The sequence below is a fragment of the Falco punctatus genome (genome assembly GCF_963210335.1).
Source record: "Falco punctatus genome assembly, chromosome: 6".
NCBI lineage: Eukaryota > Metazoa > Chordata > Aves > Falconiformes > Falconidae > Falco > Falco punctatus.
The window spans coordinates 34,653,046-34,671,611 of record NC_137585.1 but is presented as its reverse complement, the minus strand read 5'-3'; the positions used below and the strand labels follow the sequence as shown (position 1 = coordinate 34,671,611).

At 50.1% G+C, this 18,566-nt stretch overlaps 1 protein-coding gene across 7 annotated transcripts in view; it reads left to right on the top strand.

Moving 5' to 3' along the window:
* The window catches only part of ELFN2 (extracellular leucine rich repeat and fibronectin type III domain containing 2), an 89,835-nt gene that overhangs the window by 58,700 nt on the left and 12,569 nt on the right, over positions 1 to 18,566 (top strand). For 6 of the 7 annotated variants that reach the window (XM_080392965.1, XM_080392962.1, XM_080392961.1 and 3 more), the window contains one exon: positions 331 to 18,566. This exon is cut by the window's right edge and continues 12,569 nt beyond it. In XM_080392965.1, the coding sequence (XP_080249091.1) occupies positions 973 to 3,399 (2,427 nt within the window). In that variant the 5' untranslated portion in view covers positions 331 to 972 and the 3' untranslated portion in view covers positions 3,400 to 18,566. The remainder of the gene's footprint in view (positions 1 to 330) is intronic. The other variant, XM_080392967.1, reaches the window with a different exon arrangement.

Below are 18,566 nucleotides of genomic sequence, written 5' to 3'. Positions count from 1 at the left end.
TGTTTCCCACCATCCCTCCCATTCCCCTTCTACCCCCAGGTGATGCCTTCCACCAGGTCCCTGGCTTTGATCACTGTACTTAAGGGAGTTTGGGTACCCTTCTGCATACACCTTATATGAGATCATATGTCATAAGGCTTCCCTTCTCACAGGCTTATCAGCATGGTAGGCAGTACCACTCCTCTCATGCTTGCACCTCCCCATAATGCCATCTCTTCCCATCTCTCTCTTCTCATGAAACTTCTCATGAAACCTTGCTGTCTATACTGTTATCTCAAAGACTTCTCCAACTGATGCCTCTTCTTGTCTCCTGTGTGCTTTGTTTTTCAGGTTCCAGTGACAGATGGATCTCTTGTGCACACTTGCTCTTTCCCTCTCTGTAGTTTTGTTTTCGACATGTTTGATTTGAAGCTCTGAAGCTTCTCAGAGAGAACCCAGGAGAGAAGGAAGAGAAGGAGGAGGAACCAAGGGAGCGTGAGCGACAGAGGAGGCAGCCCTGCCTTGTTCTTCCAAATCACACCGTGGAAGGGCAGGGGAAGACTAGAGGCGGGGAGGACTTGGGTTTGTTTTGGGGTGGGTTAAGTGGGGGTGGGGGGTGGGGGGGAGGGAGAAAAGTGGAAAAAGTGGGTGAGTCACTCATGAACATCAAACAAGATTTGCTATCCTCAGTCTGATTTTTTGTTTAGAAAAGAAGCACAAGGTAGCTCCCAGACCAACCATCCATGGTCATAGCTTTTGGGTGTACTGCAAGCAGATTGCATGTGTTCCCCCTGCTCCATGCTCCTGGCTTGACCCAGAGGGCAAGAAGAAACAATGGTGATGACACCCAGTAGGACTGGGGTGCTCATGCCCTTCCATTGCTAAACCCCAGGTACTGGCCCTTTCTCTTCCCTCTGCCCCTTAGTTTCCTTTTGCTGTGGTCCTGAGATTTGAGGGTATTCTTTGTTGTTTTTTTTTTTTTTTTCTGTCCTGATGAGGGCACCACTGCAGACCATGATGTGCCTGGGGTTGTGGGCAGCTGCCCTGCTCTGCTTGTTTTCCCCTGGCACCGTGCGAGGTGACTGCTGGCTGATTGAGGGGGACAAAGGTTATGTGTGGCTGGCTATCTGCAGCCAGAACCAGCCCCCGTATGAGACCATCCCCCAGCATATCAACAGCACAGTGCACGACTTGCGTCTGAATGAGAATAAGCTCAAAGTGGTGCTGTACTCCTCCCTCAACCGCTTCGGCAACCTGACTGATTTGAACCTGACCAAGAATGAGATCTCCTATATCGAGGATGGGGCTTTCATGGGCCAGTCAAACCTCCAGGTCTTACAGCTGGGCTACAACAAACTCACCAACCTGACCGAGGGCATGTTGCGGGGCATGGCCCGTCTCCAGTTCCTTTTTGTGCAGCACAACCTAATTGAGCTGGTCACCCCTACTGCCTTCTCTGAGTGCCCCAGCCTGATTAGCATTGACCTGTCATCTAACCGTCTCAGCCGTCTGGAGGGGAACACTTTCACCAGCTTGAGCAATCTGATGGTGTGTGAGCTGGCTGGCAACCCCTTCAACTGCGACTGTAGCCTCTACAGCTTTCTTAACTGGCTGGCACTCTTCAACAATGTCACCAAGAACTACGACCGGCTCCAGTGTGAGACTCCACGGGAGTTTGCTGGGTACCCGCTCCTGGTACCTCGGCCTCACCACAACCGCAATGCCATCACCATCTTCCAGTCCATGTGCAGAGGTGGCACCATCCCCTCCCTCTCCAGGGTCAACCCTACCCCTTATACGCCTGACTCCCAGCGAGACCTGGATGAAGGCTCAGCCATCAGCCCTGGGGACTTCCTCTCGGTAAAGCCTCCAGCCTCTTCCACTACTGACTCCTCGTTCAGTCCCAGCATCAAGCTCCATGATGTCACCATCACCTCAGCCATCCTGATGGTAACCATCCCCATGCCCTACAGTAAGATGTATGTGCTGGTCCAGTACAACAACAGCTATGTTTCTGACATAGCAACACTGAAGAGCAAGAAGGAGTATGTCACTGTCAACAAGCTGAAGGCCCACACTGATTATACTTTCTGTGTGGCCTCCATCCGCAACAACAGGCGCTACAACCACACTTGCCTGACCTTTGCAACCCGGAGCAAAGGCAGGGAGGACCCTATTTCCAGTACTTCCACCACCACTCACTATATCATGACCACCTTGGGTTGCCTTTTTGGCATGGTCATTGTCCTAGGGGTGGTGTACTACTGCCTACGGAAGCGGAGGATGCAGGAAGAGAAACAGAAGTCCCTCAATGTCAAAAAAACCATTCTGGAAATGCGTTATGGATCAGATATTGATACCAGCACCATGGTCCATCCTTCCCAGAAGCTGGGTGAGCCACCAGTCATCCCTGTCTCACGGATGTCCTCCATCCCTTCCATGATTGGGGAGAAGTTGCCCCCATCAAAGTCAATGGAGGCTGGGATGGAGACTCCTAAAGTTACCACTAAAGGTAACTATATTGAGGTGCGAACTGGTGCTGGGGATGGGCTGGAGCGAACCCAGCGGGATGAGGACCTGAGGGAGCTTGACAATGGGCAAGGCTCAGCTGCTGAGATCTCTACCATAGCCAAGGAGGTAGACAAGGTCAACCAGATCATCAACAACTGCATTGATGCCCTCAAGCTGGACACAGCTTCCTTCCTGGGTGGTGGGAGTGGTGTTGACTCAGACATGGCCTTTGAGTGCCAGTCCATCCCAGCCAGTTCCTCGGGTGGACTAGAGCGGCCCAGCTTTCTTTCCCCACCCTACAAGGAAAGCTCCCACCACCCTTTGCAGCGCCAACTCAGTGCTGATGCTGCTGTGGCCAGAAAGACCTGCAGTGTCTCCTCTAGTGGCTCCATCAAGAGCGCCAAGGTCTTCAGCTTGGATGTGCCTGACCACCCACCACTCAGCAAGTCTGACTCCAAATACATTGAGAAGGGCAGCCCACTCAACAGCCCTTTGGATCGTCTTCCCTTGGTGTCCCCGGGCGCCATCCACCACTTGGAGGTCAAGCCTTCTTACCATTGCAGTGAGCACCGTCACTCCTTCCCGGCCCTGTACTATGAGGAAAGTGCTGACACCTTGAGCCAGCGGGTGTCATTTCTTAAGCCACTTTCCCGGTCCAAGCGAGACTCCACGTACTCCCAGCTCTCCCCCAGACACTACTTCTCGGGCTACTCCTCCAGCCCTGAGTACTCATCAGAGAGCACCCACAAGATCTGGGAACGATTCCGGCCTTACAAGAAGCACCACAGGGAGGAGGTGTACATGGCAGCTGGGCATGCCCTGCGGAAGAAAGTTCAGTTTGCCAAGGATGAGGATCTGCATGACATCCTGGATTACTGGAAAGGAGTCTCTGCTCAGCAGAAGCTGTGACTCTCCCTCACTCTTCCCAAGGAAACAATACAAAACAAGACCCCCCCCTCTCCCCAACAACCAGAAAAAAAATATGCCACTTGACTGTGAAAAATAAACCAACATCAAAATACTCTCGACAAATACAAAACTGACAAAATTGTTTCTTAAAGTTTACAACAACAGAAAACTCTCACACAGACACATACAGGCACACACACATGCCGAATTGTCTCTACTGTGTTATGGGGACCATTGTTCTGCCTGCAGATGGTTGGGAGTAGCGTCACGCTCTGACACTGTGGTAACAACACTGGAGTGTTGGTGGGTGGGAATGGCCCAGGAGGGGGTGGCAGCGGTGGCAGGGGAAGGGCAGGGATGGACACTCACTGGGCATGAAACTCAGCTCTGAACTGTTGCTCTTTCTGTTCCTGTTGAGGGCTGAATTTTCTTTTGGGTGGGAAGGGAGGACTTTGGTTTAGAAAGCTTCTCTGCCCACCTGATATGCCTGCTTTTCCGAATCTTCCATCACTAATTTTCCTCTCATTTCCTTTGGCAGTGGGGGCTTTTGCCTCTCTCCTATCCGCTTCAAAGATAGGTGGGATTTGTTGGAAGAAGTTCTCTTGCTTCTTTTCCTTTGCCTTTCCCTACCTTTCTACGTTAAGGCTCCCTAGGCTTGCACTTTTTGTCTAGATACTTCATGAACCTCCATCCTCAGAAGGAGAGGAGGTGTAGAGGACTAAGGGAGGTAGGACCTGCTGTACAACAGGCTCTGTGCCCTTGCTGCTCTTCCTCCTTCTCTTCTCCTGCCATGTTGTTGCTGATGAACACCAGCAATTCTGGAGTGACAGGCATCTGCCAGTTGGTAGAGGGGGTATGAATGTGCTCTTTGGCATGGCAAGCCAGGTCCTCAAGGAGTGGTGGAGGAAAAGGCAGGAAGGTCTGGTCTGTCAGAGGTGTAAAGGGTTCCCATCTCTCCATGAGTGCTACAGGTCAGAGATGCCCCCCACCACACACACCTATGCTCAGGCTGCCCTTGTGCAGTGGGTTTGATACTCTGTTCATGTCTCCCTTACTATGAGGAAGGGACCTGGAGAGGAACTCAGCAGAATGAGTTCTACACCAAGCTAGCTTCTGCAGCTCTTCCCAATTGATTTGCACCATTGGGTGTGGGGGTGGGTGGGTGTGCGTGAGAAGAGCATCACTCAACCTCCTCACTTGAAAGTGGATGTGAAGAATAGGATTTCAGTTGCTCGCCTCACTGAGTTGACAGAAAAGCCAAGAAGTGGCTTCCTCTTGGATAGGCCATGGACATTCTGGCATGGATAGGAGACAGCCTAGGGGGAGGGCAGGAACACAGGAAACAAAAGGGATGTGAGCATGGATCCTGGGAGTAGGCCAGAAGGGATGGCTCCAGAAGAAGGTCCCTTTGAGTGTGCGGTCACACTGTGTATGCTGGGATAGAAGAAGATACCAGCCTCTGGATGGCAGTGTGCCTTTGAATACTTAGAGGCCCTCATGAGAGTCAGAGCAACATACCACCTCCTAAATCCTCCACCTCCTCGCAGTTAGTTGTGACAAACTTTTCTTAGGGTTCCTTTAATGTCTTGGCAAAAACCTGGTTTCACTCGCTAGGTCCCAACCTCTGTCCCTTGGACAGAAGATCTAGTGCAGAGTTGGGAATGAGCCTACTACCCTCTCCACTTCATCCCATTTCTGAGCAGCCCAACAAAGCACAATCTTGGCACTGTCTCCCCCAAAGTTTTCTGTCAGACAGGGGTGCTGCCTGCTGAGTGCATCTTTATGCAGCACAGTGGGTCTCCTTTCCATGAGCTGCACACCCCTATTCTTGACAATCATTCAACTTTATCAGGATGAGGGTGAGAGCCTGTGTTGTGTTGGCCTTTCCTAAGCGACTGTTTCCTTTTGAGGTGCTCCTCAGAAGCCGCAGTGTTTCTGGGGGCCCTGGGAGAAGGATGAGGGTGTAGGAGCCTCTCTGGAAGGGATTTACATGCTGCCTGCAGAGAACCTTATCTGTCAGGTAGCGCTGCCAGCTGTGAGAGCTCCTTTCTACGCCACAGGTGACATGACTTCACCCTCTGTAAGTGAGGAGCAGCAGTAGGCAGAGCCTGGTGTGTGAAAACTAGAGAAATCCCCAAGGTCTAAACCTGTGAAGATCCATGGGGTTCCTTCCTTGTGGGAAAGCTGATGGTAACAATCCTAAGCCAGGTCCTGATCCTACTGCCCTCAGCCTCCTTCACTGTCAGCCTGCTTGTCCACAGTCAAAGTATTGTTTTGCCTTGAGTCCAGAGGTATTCATGGGACTGACTCCACACTGTAGGAGCCAGTCTAACCCAGAGGAAGAGGTGTGTGCGCATGTGTGTGTATGTGCAGGAGGATGAAGGGAAGTCACATCACTGCTGCCAGGTGTCCCTCCATGTTGGGGCAATGCAGCAAATCAAGACAGGAAAATGCTGTGAGAGATGCTTAGTGTAGCAGACACCTCTCCAGCTACCACATGGAGCATACCCAGACATCTTCCAGCATGGCAACCATCCAAGCAGGAAAGGCTAATGACTGGGGCACAGAACTGGACAGGAAAAGGGGGATGACAGGCACAGGGGATAGAGTCCTGTTCCTCTCCCCACCTCTTCCCTCCCTGTGCTTCTCTGCTGCATAGTCTTGTAATAGGTTCCACTCAGCCTATACTTTCTGGGGGAGCATTAACCTGTAATGGTTTCTGCTCCCTTCCCCCTTCACCCCAACAAGGCAGAAAAGAAAGGTCAGGGATAGTTATCATCAGGCCCTTCTTTTGCTTGTGGTAGGGGTAAGGCTGGGTAGGAGGGATAAGCCATTTCTCTCCCAACTGTAGCCCCCCACTCCAAAACACTGGGTGAAGTTTGCACAAGATGGACTGTTCTGTGGGAGGAAGAGGGCAAGGAAGGGGAACTAAGTGTCTCACCTTCCTTCCTCCTCCCTTCTTCCTTGTCCTGCTCCCTCCCCAGGGATGAGGGCTCACAAAGTGACGCCAGCCCTGTTGGAGGAAAGCAGATTTAACGTTCTATTTGCATGATGATTTTACTGTATTTTTCTGAGCAAACACCTGTTGTGTATGTGCCAGTTTGTTGGAATTTAACCTCCTCCCTCAAAGTCTCTCCTGTCCTTGTCCCTGTTTTCCCTAGCCCTTTAATTCATCCCTGATGTGATTTATGAGAGACTTCTACCAGTTTGGGAGGGAACACACCCCAAAGAGAACCCAACCCAATCAGCCTCATAAAATAATATTCCTTCCTCTTTCCAGTGTCCCCTGCCCCTTGCCCCAAATGCTGTCTCTCAGCTGCTTTTCCGGGTTGTGTGTGTGAAGGGGAACGTGTTATATACCAAAGGCCTGTTCTTTCTAGTGGTCATTGTTTCTCCTAATTATTTAGAAACAAGAGTGAGGCCCATCAAGATCGATCTGATAAGAGAAATGGTCACTACCATCCCCTTGCCGTGGTTGCTCTTTCCCAAATCTATGAGCAAGGCTATTCTTGGAGGAACAATGAGTGCTTCAGCTGCAGGGAAACCTTTGATACAGTGAAAGCTTGATGTGGAGCTTGCTGCAATCACTTAGAGGAGCTTCCAACACCTTCCTCTCATTGACTGAACAGAGCTCTGGATTAGGTCTGATCTACCCCTCCTCTCCCATGAGTGGCCCTGGCAGAGGGCAGGGCATGATGAAACATTTAAGGCCTCTGTGGTGGGAGCAAATGTGGAGAGACTGCCTGAAGTTTCTAAGCCCTGTACGTCTTGGCTTTGGCAAGAGTCCCTCACCGCTGCCTTCTCTCAGGGCAAAGTGGATCCATGGGGCGGAACTAGGACCAGCCCCTTTCACACTTTATTTCTGGGTTGGTGACTCTTGGAAGGGAAAATTGGTATAGTTGACCTCACTGGAAAGTGTGGAGGGTGAGGAATAAGGTTGGGTGCCAACCTGCCCTGTTTCCCCAGGAACAGACTCGAGGTAGGGGGAACCTGAGCTGTGTTCCTACAGCCAGAAGAGTGAAGGTTAGACCCTAGCTGTGCTGATCCTGTGGGGCAAAGCTCTTCCCCATCCCTGCCAGTGCTGCCCCAGCTTATGCTGCAGTGCTACGTTCCCCTCTCCCCTTCCCCAGTCTTCCATGCTGAATAAATCCCTCCCGAGGCAGGTGTGAAATATTCATGACTGACAAATGAAGATTTATGTTGGGCTGAGGAGGCCTTTGTGTGTTTGCAATGCTAATCAGCCTGCCTTCCTGGAGGAGGCTCCACCAGGCAGGCTTGCGGGAAGGAGGGGGAGATGCAGTAGAGAAGGGGGAAAAGGAGTTGCGGAAGAGAGAGTGGCACACACAGCAGGGGTGAGGAAGGTGTTGTGGGAACAAGGAATGGGGAGGCAAGAAGGGGACAGGTAGAGGGAGACAGAGAGGGTGGAGAAGAGGGACAGGCAGAAAAGACCAGGGGAGGAGATGGCCACAGTGAAATGAATGGGATGGTCAAGGGAGAATGGGATCAGGCAGAGAAAGGGTTGAGTGCAGGGGTGGAGGCTTTCTGAGAGGAGGTGGATAGTAAGTTAGCAGCAGCTGGAAAAAAAGAGCTGGGCAGACTTCATCATGAGCTGTGGCCCCTCTCTGTAGGGCAAATCTCAGCACTACAGAGTGCGCAGCTGCCACGTGAGCAGGAGTTGGACCCAGGGCCCTGAAAGCACACTTGTCATGCTTGTTGCTGACCAGAAAGCTCAGCTGCATCTGGAAGGACACCGCCTCCGGGAGCCTGAAGAATGCCCCTTCCACTGCCACCACCTCCTACAGCACAAGCTTGCCCACAAGAAGCGCCTCATGGAGCCGCACCCTCTTGCTGGAACCAGCCTGCTGCTGTCCCACCATCTGAGCAGGAGGGAGCATCTTCAGGGTGGCTTGGTGTGGGATGGACGCTGGGCTATGGGGGTCTCTTGTAGGGCTGGCCGGAGCCTGTCCCATCTCAGCTGCCCCCTGCTCACCCTGGCAGGTGATTTTGGGTCTTTCCCTGAAGAAGGGGCAAAGGGGGGCATCTGTTGCATCCCCCTACACACGCACGCACTCCCACACCCTGTCCCTCCAGCCGCTTTGGCCTTGTACTGTGAGGGGTGTTCTCGGTCTGCCTCCCCTCATCTTCCCCTGCCACGCACCGTGGGGAGACGTCTCCATACCACTCCGTGCGCAGTCCCACCAGGGCAGCTCCCTGCAGGGCCGCCCCCACACACCCCCTGTCCCCGGGTGGAGAGAGGGCAATATGCCCAGCTTCTCCTTCTCCCACTGGGTGGGCACCTCCTCTCCTTCTTGCCCTGCCAGGAGGTAAATCACCCTCTCTTTCTCCCCCTTATGGTCCCCCCTCCGTCTGTCCCATCCTCGCACGTTTGGCTTGGCCTTTGCCTCCCCCATAACTACCATCGCCACTGTGAGGCCTTGCTCTTGGGTGGCCTGCCCCCACCACCTGCTCTCCACCTTCCCTGGGGGGAAGAGGAAGAGGCAGGCCGGGTCAGGCCAGACCCTCCAGGGCTGGTACGGCTGGTCCATCCACAAGCACAGCGCCTGGGGCGAGGGGGTGAGAAGGGGCGAGCAGCTGCCGGGCACAGAGCCCGGGTTATCAGCCCTTGAATGTAAGGAAGGGCCTGGGAGGCAGCTGCTGGGACTGGCTCCTTGTGGCCTCTTTGGTGTTCCTCCTTCCGTAACAACCCTGTGACCCCCCCTGGTTGTGTATGGACAAATTTGAGTTGGAATTGTGTTCTTTTCTTCTTTTTTTTCTTTTCTTTCTTTCTTGCTTTCTTTCTTCTTCTAGAGTTTTATTTCTTTCTCTTTCTTTTATTTATTTTTTTCTTTCTTTTCCTGTTTTAAAACTGAATGGCACGAAATCGTTTTTTCCTCAACTCGGAGATTCCTGTATGGAGAAAATCAATTTCTATATTTGCAATAAATTTCTTATTTAAAAAAAAAACCAACAAAAAAACCTAAAAAACAACAAACAAAAAGTATGAAAAGCTGCTTCTGAGTCCATTTGTCCCAGCCTTGTCTTGTAGAGGAGGTGGGATGGGATGGGAGGGAACAGGGTATGGGAGAAACTAAGAAAGCTAGGTCAGGGCATGGGAGAAGTATTTGGGATTCTCCCAGGCACCCAGTGGCCATCTACTGTCCCCAAACACACTGTTTCTCTGCCCTTGGATATTGCCTTGTTTGGACACATCCTCATTTTCACTAAGTCCTCAGTTCTGCCATGATACAAGTCCTCACCTGCACTGACCAGCCTCCAGTTCAGGCTCCATTCTGGGCAGGCACACAGCACTGCCTGGGTGTAGGGCAGCATTCCCTCGCCCATCACCTACACAACAAATCCTTGGCTGGTGGTGAGAGGCATCCTCTGCCCAAGCTCCAGAGCTCTCTGGAGGAAGGCAGTCCAAGCCAGGTGATTCGGCTGTGGGTAATGACTGAGCAATCTGTAGCCTAATCCACCAGCAGATATCCTGATCTCAGCTCTTCCTAACCATCAATATTTAAAATCGAGAATGCAGCCAGCAAAAATCCATGGCTATTGGTGCGTTATGCACATAATTAGGCCAATTTGTGTAAGGTGACATAGAAGCCATTCCCTTGTATGTCTTGCCTCTTTTCCACCTCCAGTTTTTTCCCATTTCTAGTTTTTCCCAAGAGTGGTACTGCTGCTTGGCTCAGAGGGTTTCTTCTTTTGCCCTTGCACATCCAGCTTTGATCAGACAGGTCTAACCATGGTTTTTGAGCTGTGTTCTTGGGTGTGCTGAGCAGACAGCTTCTGCTCCTACTGTAGGGAGGGGCAGGAATAAGGTCCTAGGGGGTTGTGACTGTGGACACAACAGTGACTTTCAGCTCCTGGATATATGTGCTGCAGTAGCTGATGACTCTTAGTAATGCTTGAATTGATTTTAGAGCAGCCTTGGGGGCAGATGTTACCACAGGCAGATGGTTCATAGTCTGACACATTCTTCATTGGACTTGGGAAGAATGATTGAGTGTGGGAAGGAATGGTGCTGGGCTGTGCATCTCTGGGGGATGGACAATGGTGTGTAACAAAGAGGAGCTCTGCTGGGTAAATCAGAGCTTCGTGTGCTTGGTGTAAAGCTGGATCTTTGGGTCAAGGTGATGTTCCTGGCATCTGCATCTCCGCAGTGCAGGGATATGGGCCTTCTGTAACAGAGAATCTCAAACCTTATGAGGAATTAATGCGTACATTATAAAGAGGCATAATCTAATCAGTAGAGTGCCCCCATGCTGTTTATTTTGTTGCGAAATTTGATTTTGTCTCCACAGTCCCTGCATTTCATGTGGTTGCTCTTCCACAGGGATAAGAAAGGACAAGATGTATTTGCAAATGCTGTCTAGGGGGAGCAGGAAGCTTTGGGCAGGGAAGACTGTCAGGGCTGAAGTAATCACAGATATCCTGAAGGTGAGGACTGTTGGGCTGGGGGCAGATGGAGGCACTGTAGTCATCCCTCTGGGCCAAAATGATCTGTGATGAAAGAGTTAAGCTGTGCTTGTATTTAAGCAGCCTTTGGCTGATTCCCGTCAGAGACCTTGGGAATCCTCTGTTCTGCACAGGATTGTGTGAGCCAGTGTGTGTCCAGAGAAGGGATGAGGTGTGAGCTGCTTCTGGAAATCTGTGTTGTTCTCTCAAGCACCTCTGGATATAACTGTCCAATGGACGCAGTCCCTGCAGCAAATCACACTGACCTCTGCCTCCAGAACCTGCTTGGTAGACCGTGATGGTTGTCATGTAATGGCAGAAAGGCCCAGCACTGTGTTACAAACAGTGAAGTGGCTTCAGCAGAGTGTGAGGGACAGTTACCAGGGTGGTTGGCATGAGCTGGCCTGCTAAGCAAACCCATCATGGAGAAGAAAAGTGCAGCTTTGCATAACCTCATGTTTTAGGCTGGCTGCAGACTCAGGAAGACCACTTTGTGTTGTCTTGTGCTTGGTTCATGCTGACTCGGTTCTTTTTCACCGCCATGAAGCTCAGTAACTTATCCAAGCCATCAGTTGTTGCAGCAGCACAGGAAGAACTGACAGCCGCAGAGCTTTTTGCTGGAAGTCATACCAGGCAGTTGAGATCTCTTTGTGTGCGTGTGTGCATGTGCGTATGTGTTGTGAAAGGGACAGGCAAGTGGGCAACATTGCCCTCTTCTGGACTGACTGTCAGGACTGGAAAAGCATCTCTGGCGGAACTGCAGCCTGGCACATGAATCCTGTTTTCACTGCAAAGGTAACATCCTTTCTGAGCCTTGATTTCCTATCCAAATCCTGGTGACTTTTACCATGCCCACGTCATATTAGCGGATGCCACTGCTCTCTGCATCTCCAGTGCCTGGGAACCTTGAGCAATCATGACTCCTCAGGGTCAGGCCAAGCCCAAGAGAGCAGAGTGAGGAATTTCTCTCCTGCAGATAACGTTGGCTTCAATGGAACTGGTAACCAACAGCTCTGAAGGGCAATGAGAAAATGGATGGGGTTGTGAGGGTCACACTGCTGACATTTGTCCCAAGGGTTGTCCTTCAAGGGGAGGAGAGCAGTGCACGCTAGGGAATGGTCAGGCCAACATCTTTCCCCAGGTCTTGGATGCACTCTCAATTAAAATGCAGAGGTGTCTGTCATGCAGAGCTGGAGGGCAGGCTCAGATCTACACAGAGCCCAGGGGGATCTGGGAGTGTAAGTGCACAGACCATGCCCATCATTAGCAGGGAGTCAGAGGATGTCACTGTACATCTGTATGTGTACACAATTGTACACATGTGTACATGTACACAACCCATACATCTCCCTTCTCATCCTTGGAGGAAACACAAAATGAAAGTAGGCAAACCTGAACAGCCCGAGTGTGAAATATTTAGGAGAGAAAGGATAAGGGAGATGGAATGAGGACTTGAAAACACAAGGAACAGGTTCACATACATAGTTAAGATGATGGATGGATTAGTATCACTGGTGCTGCAATATAGAGCCAAATTCAAGGTTCTGCCACAGGCTTGGTGGGACTATGGTAGGGTGCAGAGCAGCTCCATTCCTTGGCTTCCCAAGTATCCAACGGGGATCTGTGTCTTCCCTTACCTCATCAGGCTCCCTGGGACAGGGTCTCTCTCTCAAAACAGTGTTATATGATACTTCTGGTAGCAGCATTGCCAGACTACTCAGGGACTGATAGTTAACATGCATCCTTGAAGGGTGAGGTAACAGCATTGAAAGTGAATCTGAGGAGCTGTATTGGTGACTGCTGCTAAGCAAGGCAGAAGTAAGCAGGGGGGCAGCCAATGCTACTGTGGAAAATGGATCAAAAGCTTCATCACTTTTTAAATAAGAAACATTTTAAAAAAGAAAAGCATTCAGCTCCATCTCTTTGTATGTATCGCCAGAAAGGACATCATTAAGAATTCATTGCAACTTCTGCACCCAATTTTCCAGCCCAGTGCCTTGTCCCGCTTGTCTTGCTCCAGCTCCAAAGACAGTGGAGGCTCTGCCATGAGTATCGAGGGACAAACAGGACCTGAATAACAAGATGGAACTTGAAGAAAGGCTGGGGGTGCTGAGAACCTCTGGCATGAAGTGGCTGAAGGAGGGAGAAGCACAGCCAGGGAGGGAGCATGAGGAAGAGTCAGGCTTGCATGCGGACTTGTGAGCAAATAGGCACAAGCCTGAACCAGCTGCCTGCTGTTACATGCTCACACAGGCCTGGGGATTTCCTTCTACTCTGTTTTTTCCCTTCTTGAACATCTGGCATTTACCCAGGGGTGAGTTTCAGGGTGGGGATGACTGGGGTTTCCTAACAGCCAAAAGTGGCTTGTGTGCTGTTGGACCAAGTTCCTGAGCTGCAGGACAGTGATATGGCTGACCAAAATGGCCAGGCCAAGGCAAACCATGTCATAGGACAGATTCATCAGGGCAAGAAGGTGCTAGGCCTAGCAGGTTAAATCTATAAAGGCTGAAGTGGCTGTACCTATTGTGTATGAGTGCCTTCAGTTGAAGTAGGGTGGCTGCTTAGTGTCATGATATCTGCTCGCCTGGAGGAAAAGGAGTTTCACTCTGGGCTTTGCTCAGATTAGACATTGGGCCAGAAGACACACGAGATCCCAGCTTCTCATCCCTTCCTGATAAGATGGGAAGAGAGCTGTTGCCTCTGTTTCTCTGCCATACATTTTCTGTCTCTGTCTTGTGTCACCATCATCTACCAGGCTTCCTGCCTGTGACACCCATTTCTCTTTCTCTCTGCTGCTCAAGTGGCAGCCAGGGAGATAATTGGTATTTTTGACACTATCTGTTGAGCACTTTGTGGCAGAAGGTGCCAGGATTAAGCTCTATATTAAATAATTAGGGTTAATTAGAGTCTTTTCAGGGCTGTTACCATACACCATGAGGACGGTGCCCTCTTTTCAGGGCCATTGTAGAGAATGGTGTCTTTAGGGGAGAGGAGAGGAGTAAGGAGTTGTTGATGACATTGATGGTGGTTGTGGTGCCCAGGAAAAGGGTGTTCTGGCTCCTCAGTGGCACTGATGGTGCTGGGGTGGAGCAAACATCTCAGAAGAATGAGAAACAAGGTTGGACACAGACTGCGGTGAGGGGACATGATGGTGGAGAAAATGCAACTGAGGGCAGAGAGCCAGTTCTCAGCACCAGCTGATGGAAGTTCAGCTTTTTCTGCAGCAAAAGCAGTGCCTCTCAAAAACCCAGCAGGTAAAAAGAGGCCCTGAGGAGGCAGGTCAGACTAAGCTGCTCCTGAGGTTTAATGACTGACTTGGTGGAGGTGGAGGGCTTTTTAACTTCTGTGGAGCTGTGGTCTGATGTTGGGGGGGGGGGGGTAGCTGGGTGGCAGGTCCCTCACTGGTCCTCATTCCTCTCTCCACTGCTGCAGGGAGCTGAGTTGCAAGGTAGAACTTGCCAGGGCAACATCCATAGAACCTGAGGCTTAAGTGACCTCTGAAAGGCACTTGGGCACCCACAACCACCAGATAACTCTGATCTGGCATGTGTACGCTGCTTCTGTAAGAAGACATCATGGGCTCTTCCTGCTTCTTTAAGAAGGTTGGTCTGCCTGTGACTGAGTGTGCAGTGGAAGAGAGCACTAATCCGGTGGAGGAGTGTGAGAGGGAGAAAGATGATTCTCCAGGTTTTGTTGTTCCCGTTGTCCCACAGCTGCTCTGTCTGCACCTGTCTCCACTCTACCAGTGCTGAATTGTTTGGCTCTGGGGGTGATGAGGAGACACTGCTTCCTCACCCCCACCCAGATCTTTAACGGAGAAGGGGGCAGTAATTTCTCCAGCCATGTTGTGCAGCCAGTGTGCCTGAAGGTGAAACTGCCTGAGGCAGGTGACCCAGTCTGTGAGGGAGGTTTATACGACAGCTGTCCTTCCTACTTGCAATTGTTGCTATGTAGGGACGCTCTGAAGAGGTCGCCTTTGCCAGCACAGCCTTTCTACACCCTCATACCGTCCTAAAGGAATAAGAAACATCTTGTTGCTGGAGGGTCTCGGAGTGAACAACACTCCAGAACGTTACAGGATCTTTCTACAGAAGAGTATAAAGTACAACTGAATAAACTACATCTGAATTTACAGTTACAGGCCTCCTCCAGTCTGAACGAACTGAAGAACTTCATTCTGGCTCCCAGGGAGCAATGGACTTCTCTGAGTCTCTTGGAAAGTCACATCCCTTATTCCCTAGATAGACTTAATGAAGTGTCTTTGGGAAATGGAAGACATTTGTCTCCTTCACTTTCTCTCCATATCACCAAGTCCCAAGTCTAATCCATGTGGCAGATGTAGGGAGTGACAACTTGCAACATGTGATGGCAACGAGTCCTCTGGGCCTCTTCTGCATGGCTGCTTACCTGTGAGAAGCACTCGGTCACCTGAAGCACTGTCAGAACAGGATACAGGTTCTCCTCTCACCTCTACCTTATCTTCTAGGCCATCACCCCTCTCTTCCTTTCCTGCATGCTGTGTTTTCCTCACAATTCCCACTCCCTTCACACTTTATTTTTTCCTGTTTTCTCTGTTTTTCACCTTCCTTCACTGTCCTTCATCTCTTATTCTTTAGGGAATCATGAATTCCTCCACCTCTCCTTCACTTCCCTGATGCTTTCACTCACCACCTTCCATCTGTTGTCCTTTTTCCATTTCTCCATTTCTTTCCTTCCATTCAACCTCTTCTGTCTCCTCCCATGTCCACATGTTTTCCTCTCCCATACAATATCTAATGTAATTCCTCACATCTTGAGTCATTTAAACCTGCAAAGAAGTGGTTTCCTGCAGGGAAAATGTCTTTGCTCACCAAAAATCAAATATTGACCACATGGGGTGGAAAAAACCCAACAAACTAGGCAAAAAATTGCTAGCTGATTGCTCAGAAAGGGATGAAGAAAGGCAAAACTTGTCTGAGCAAGTATTCACCACTGGGTTTTGAGCATTTCTGCATCAGTGTGCTGCTGAACGTCCTGCTAAGGTTCTTAACTAGACATGCACTGCAGTGGGCCCAACCTAGCCTGCACTGGGGTTGACAGAAGGTGGAATCTGGGATGCAGCTGAGATACTGTCAGTGGGTGAAACAAACTTTGGATGTATCTCTGGACACGGAATCTTGTTTTATATTGAACAGGAGCTGGAATAAAGTGAAAGTACAGCCCTTCAAAAGGAAAGGAGGAAATGAAAAGGGAAATGCAGCCTACCAAGCAGTTGGGTATTCTCGACTTCAGTCATTTTAGAGGTGATACCCCTGCCCAAATTACTCCAGCTGTGATGTTTCAAGAAATGGCCTTGATTGTGGAGTAGCAAGGGCAGGGGTAGGCCCATTCTAACATGGTGCTATACCATCAGAAATAAGAACACGGTGAAGACTCACAGCATCCCTGGGAACTACTTCCATGAGGGATCAGACACCTTCCCCTACAGACTACAGATGGTCCTGCCAGACCCTCAGGTCCCTCGTGATTCCATATTGAATGCTTTCAACTGTAACCAACTTCTTCCACACCGAGATCCCAGAGATGACCTACTGCAGTGTCTCGGCATCACCCACAAGCTGGAATTTCTTAACAAAGACCATACTACAGAGGAAGTCCAATAGATTTGGGCAGGGGCATCACCTCAGAAATGACTGAAGCAGAGAAAGTAACACGCTGTTCTTGCAAGCAGGGGACAGACCCTACATCATTATAGATTCTAAGCAGGGCAAAGAAGAATTTCACCCAACACATAATAGCTCAATCAGCAGCTTTGGTGGGCAGAGAAAGAAAGTATCAATGAACCCCTCAGACCTCTGTGTGGCAGCAATCTGTTAAACAAACCATACCCTTATGTACAGCAAGCATAGGCTTAATCCCATGTGATTCTGGTATTTTTAGCAGTTTGTTCATGGATAGGGTAACTGGGACTTTTTCTTGCTTCACTTACAGGAGCCCTGAAGCCAGACTCCAAAGATTCCTAGTAAACAGGAAGATTTCGGGTGAAAGTCAAGGTCTCTGAGTGCAGCAGTGAGAGACGTAAGGTGTCTGATTAAAAGAAAAATGTCTTCAGATCTAGCTGAACCAGCTGTTCTACAGCTGGGTCTTAGGCTAATTCACTGTGTGCCTCTCTTGGGATCCATCAAGCTGAACAGAGGGTAGAGAGGCAGGCATCTGCTTTGTCAGTGCTTGAGACAGCACATCGTGTAATGGTGGTGGGGCAGTGTTGGGCCTTGACGCAGAGTGAAGCTGCACACAGGTGAGAAGTTGGGGAAGGGACAATGGCAGAGTGGTAGCAATGGAGTGTGCCTTCTAGCAAGACCTTGTGAGTGTGTGGTCTTGCTCTGCAGCGCAACAGATCGCTCTTCTTTACCAGGATATCACAGGCCAAGCTGAGTGGTATGGTCTGGGACATACTCTCCAAGCAATGTAGAAGCTATAGAGGCTGTGATGGTGCTGCCAGCTTGTGATGTTCTGGAGTCAGATCCTACTATGACCAGGCTCTGTAGCTGCAGCAGGGTTCCTTTGGTGTGTGATGGGGAGTGTGTGTTCCCCACCTGCTCATATAAAAGAAGAGGGTTAGTGGGTGGGAAGGGATTCCCCTTATGGGTCAGCTCCTTCTCCCAGCTTCTGCTGACACCACCTGAAACAGTCTGGACAGAAGAGATTCCTTGGATCTGCACCAAAGTTCCTTGGACAGCACACACAGAGGAGGCTTTTGCCAGAAACATTCCCTGCAGAAAGCCATGATGTCAGGGTTTCTCATGCTCCAGATGGGGCAACCCTCATAGCTAACTGCTCCATTGCTAGGGTCACAGGCAAGAAAAAGGCCCAGTGGAAGAAGGCGTATGTTTTTTGGTCTCTGTATGATCATCACCAGGTGACCACCAGGCAGATGGGGCCAATTTATCTGCTCACGAAACATGACCTTCCTTCCAAATGAAGGAAATATTTCGTGGAACAGCAGCAGAAAAATTGCCATATCAGCGTGAATCAAAGCTGTCTCCATCTTCTCCACTGGGGATCCTGAAATGACAAATGTTCTGAAGAAGGCAAGCAGGGCAAAAATATCAGCTATTTCTCGCAATGTGAGAACAATGAGTATCCTTGAAGTGATCAGGTGTCAGGTTTAAGAAAATCCAAGTCATATTCATATCCATATCATGGTACAGAAATAACTTGTGAAACTCCTTGCCCGAGTGTTTAAATCAAATCTCTGTAAGTCTTTAAATGGCTGATGGCCAGTATCAGGAAAGAGAAAATGGGGAAAACTCATGCCTTGTTCTTGCCCAGCCATCCAGCTCTGGACATCATCAGAGGCAGAACACTGGGACAGATGGACCTTCATGCTGATCCAGTACATCCATTCTGCATTTTTGCACGTCTTGCTCAACCTGTGTCAGCCTTGCACCAAAGTCTACCCAGCAAGGCTGCTGCAGTGGTCTGAACTGCCAGATAACTCAGCCTGATGCTAAGATCATCTGACAGACCTGATGGGAAAATAGCTGCATCTGAAGTTTCTCAGCATTGCAGCATTGAGACTCACAGTTTCAGAACAGAGTTTCTGCAGCTGCTGTTGATGGTTCTCCCAGCATGCAGCAAGTGCTGGCATAAAATTCAGGCCTTGTAACTATTTGGCATGGGCTGAAAGGGCAAGTGGGATGTGCAGGTACAAAAAAGCTTAAATG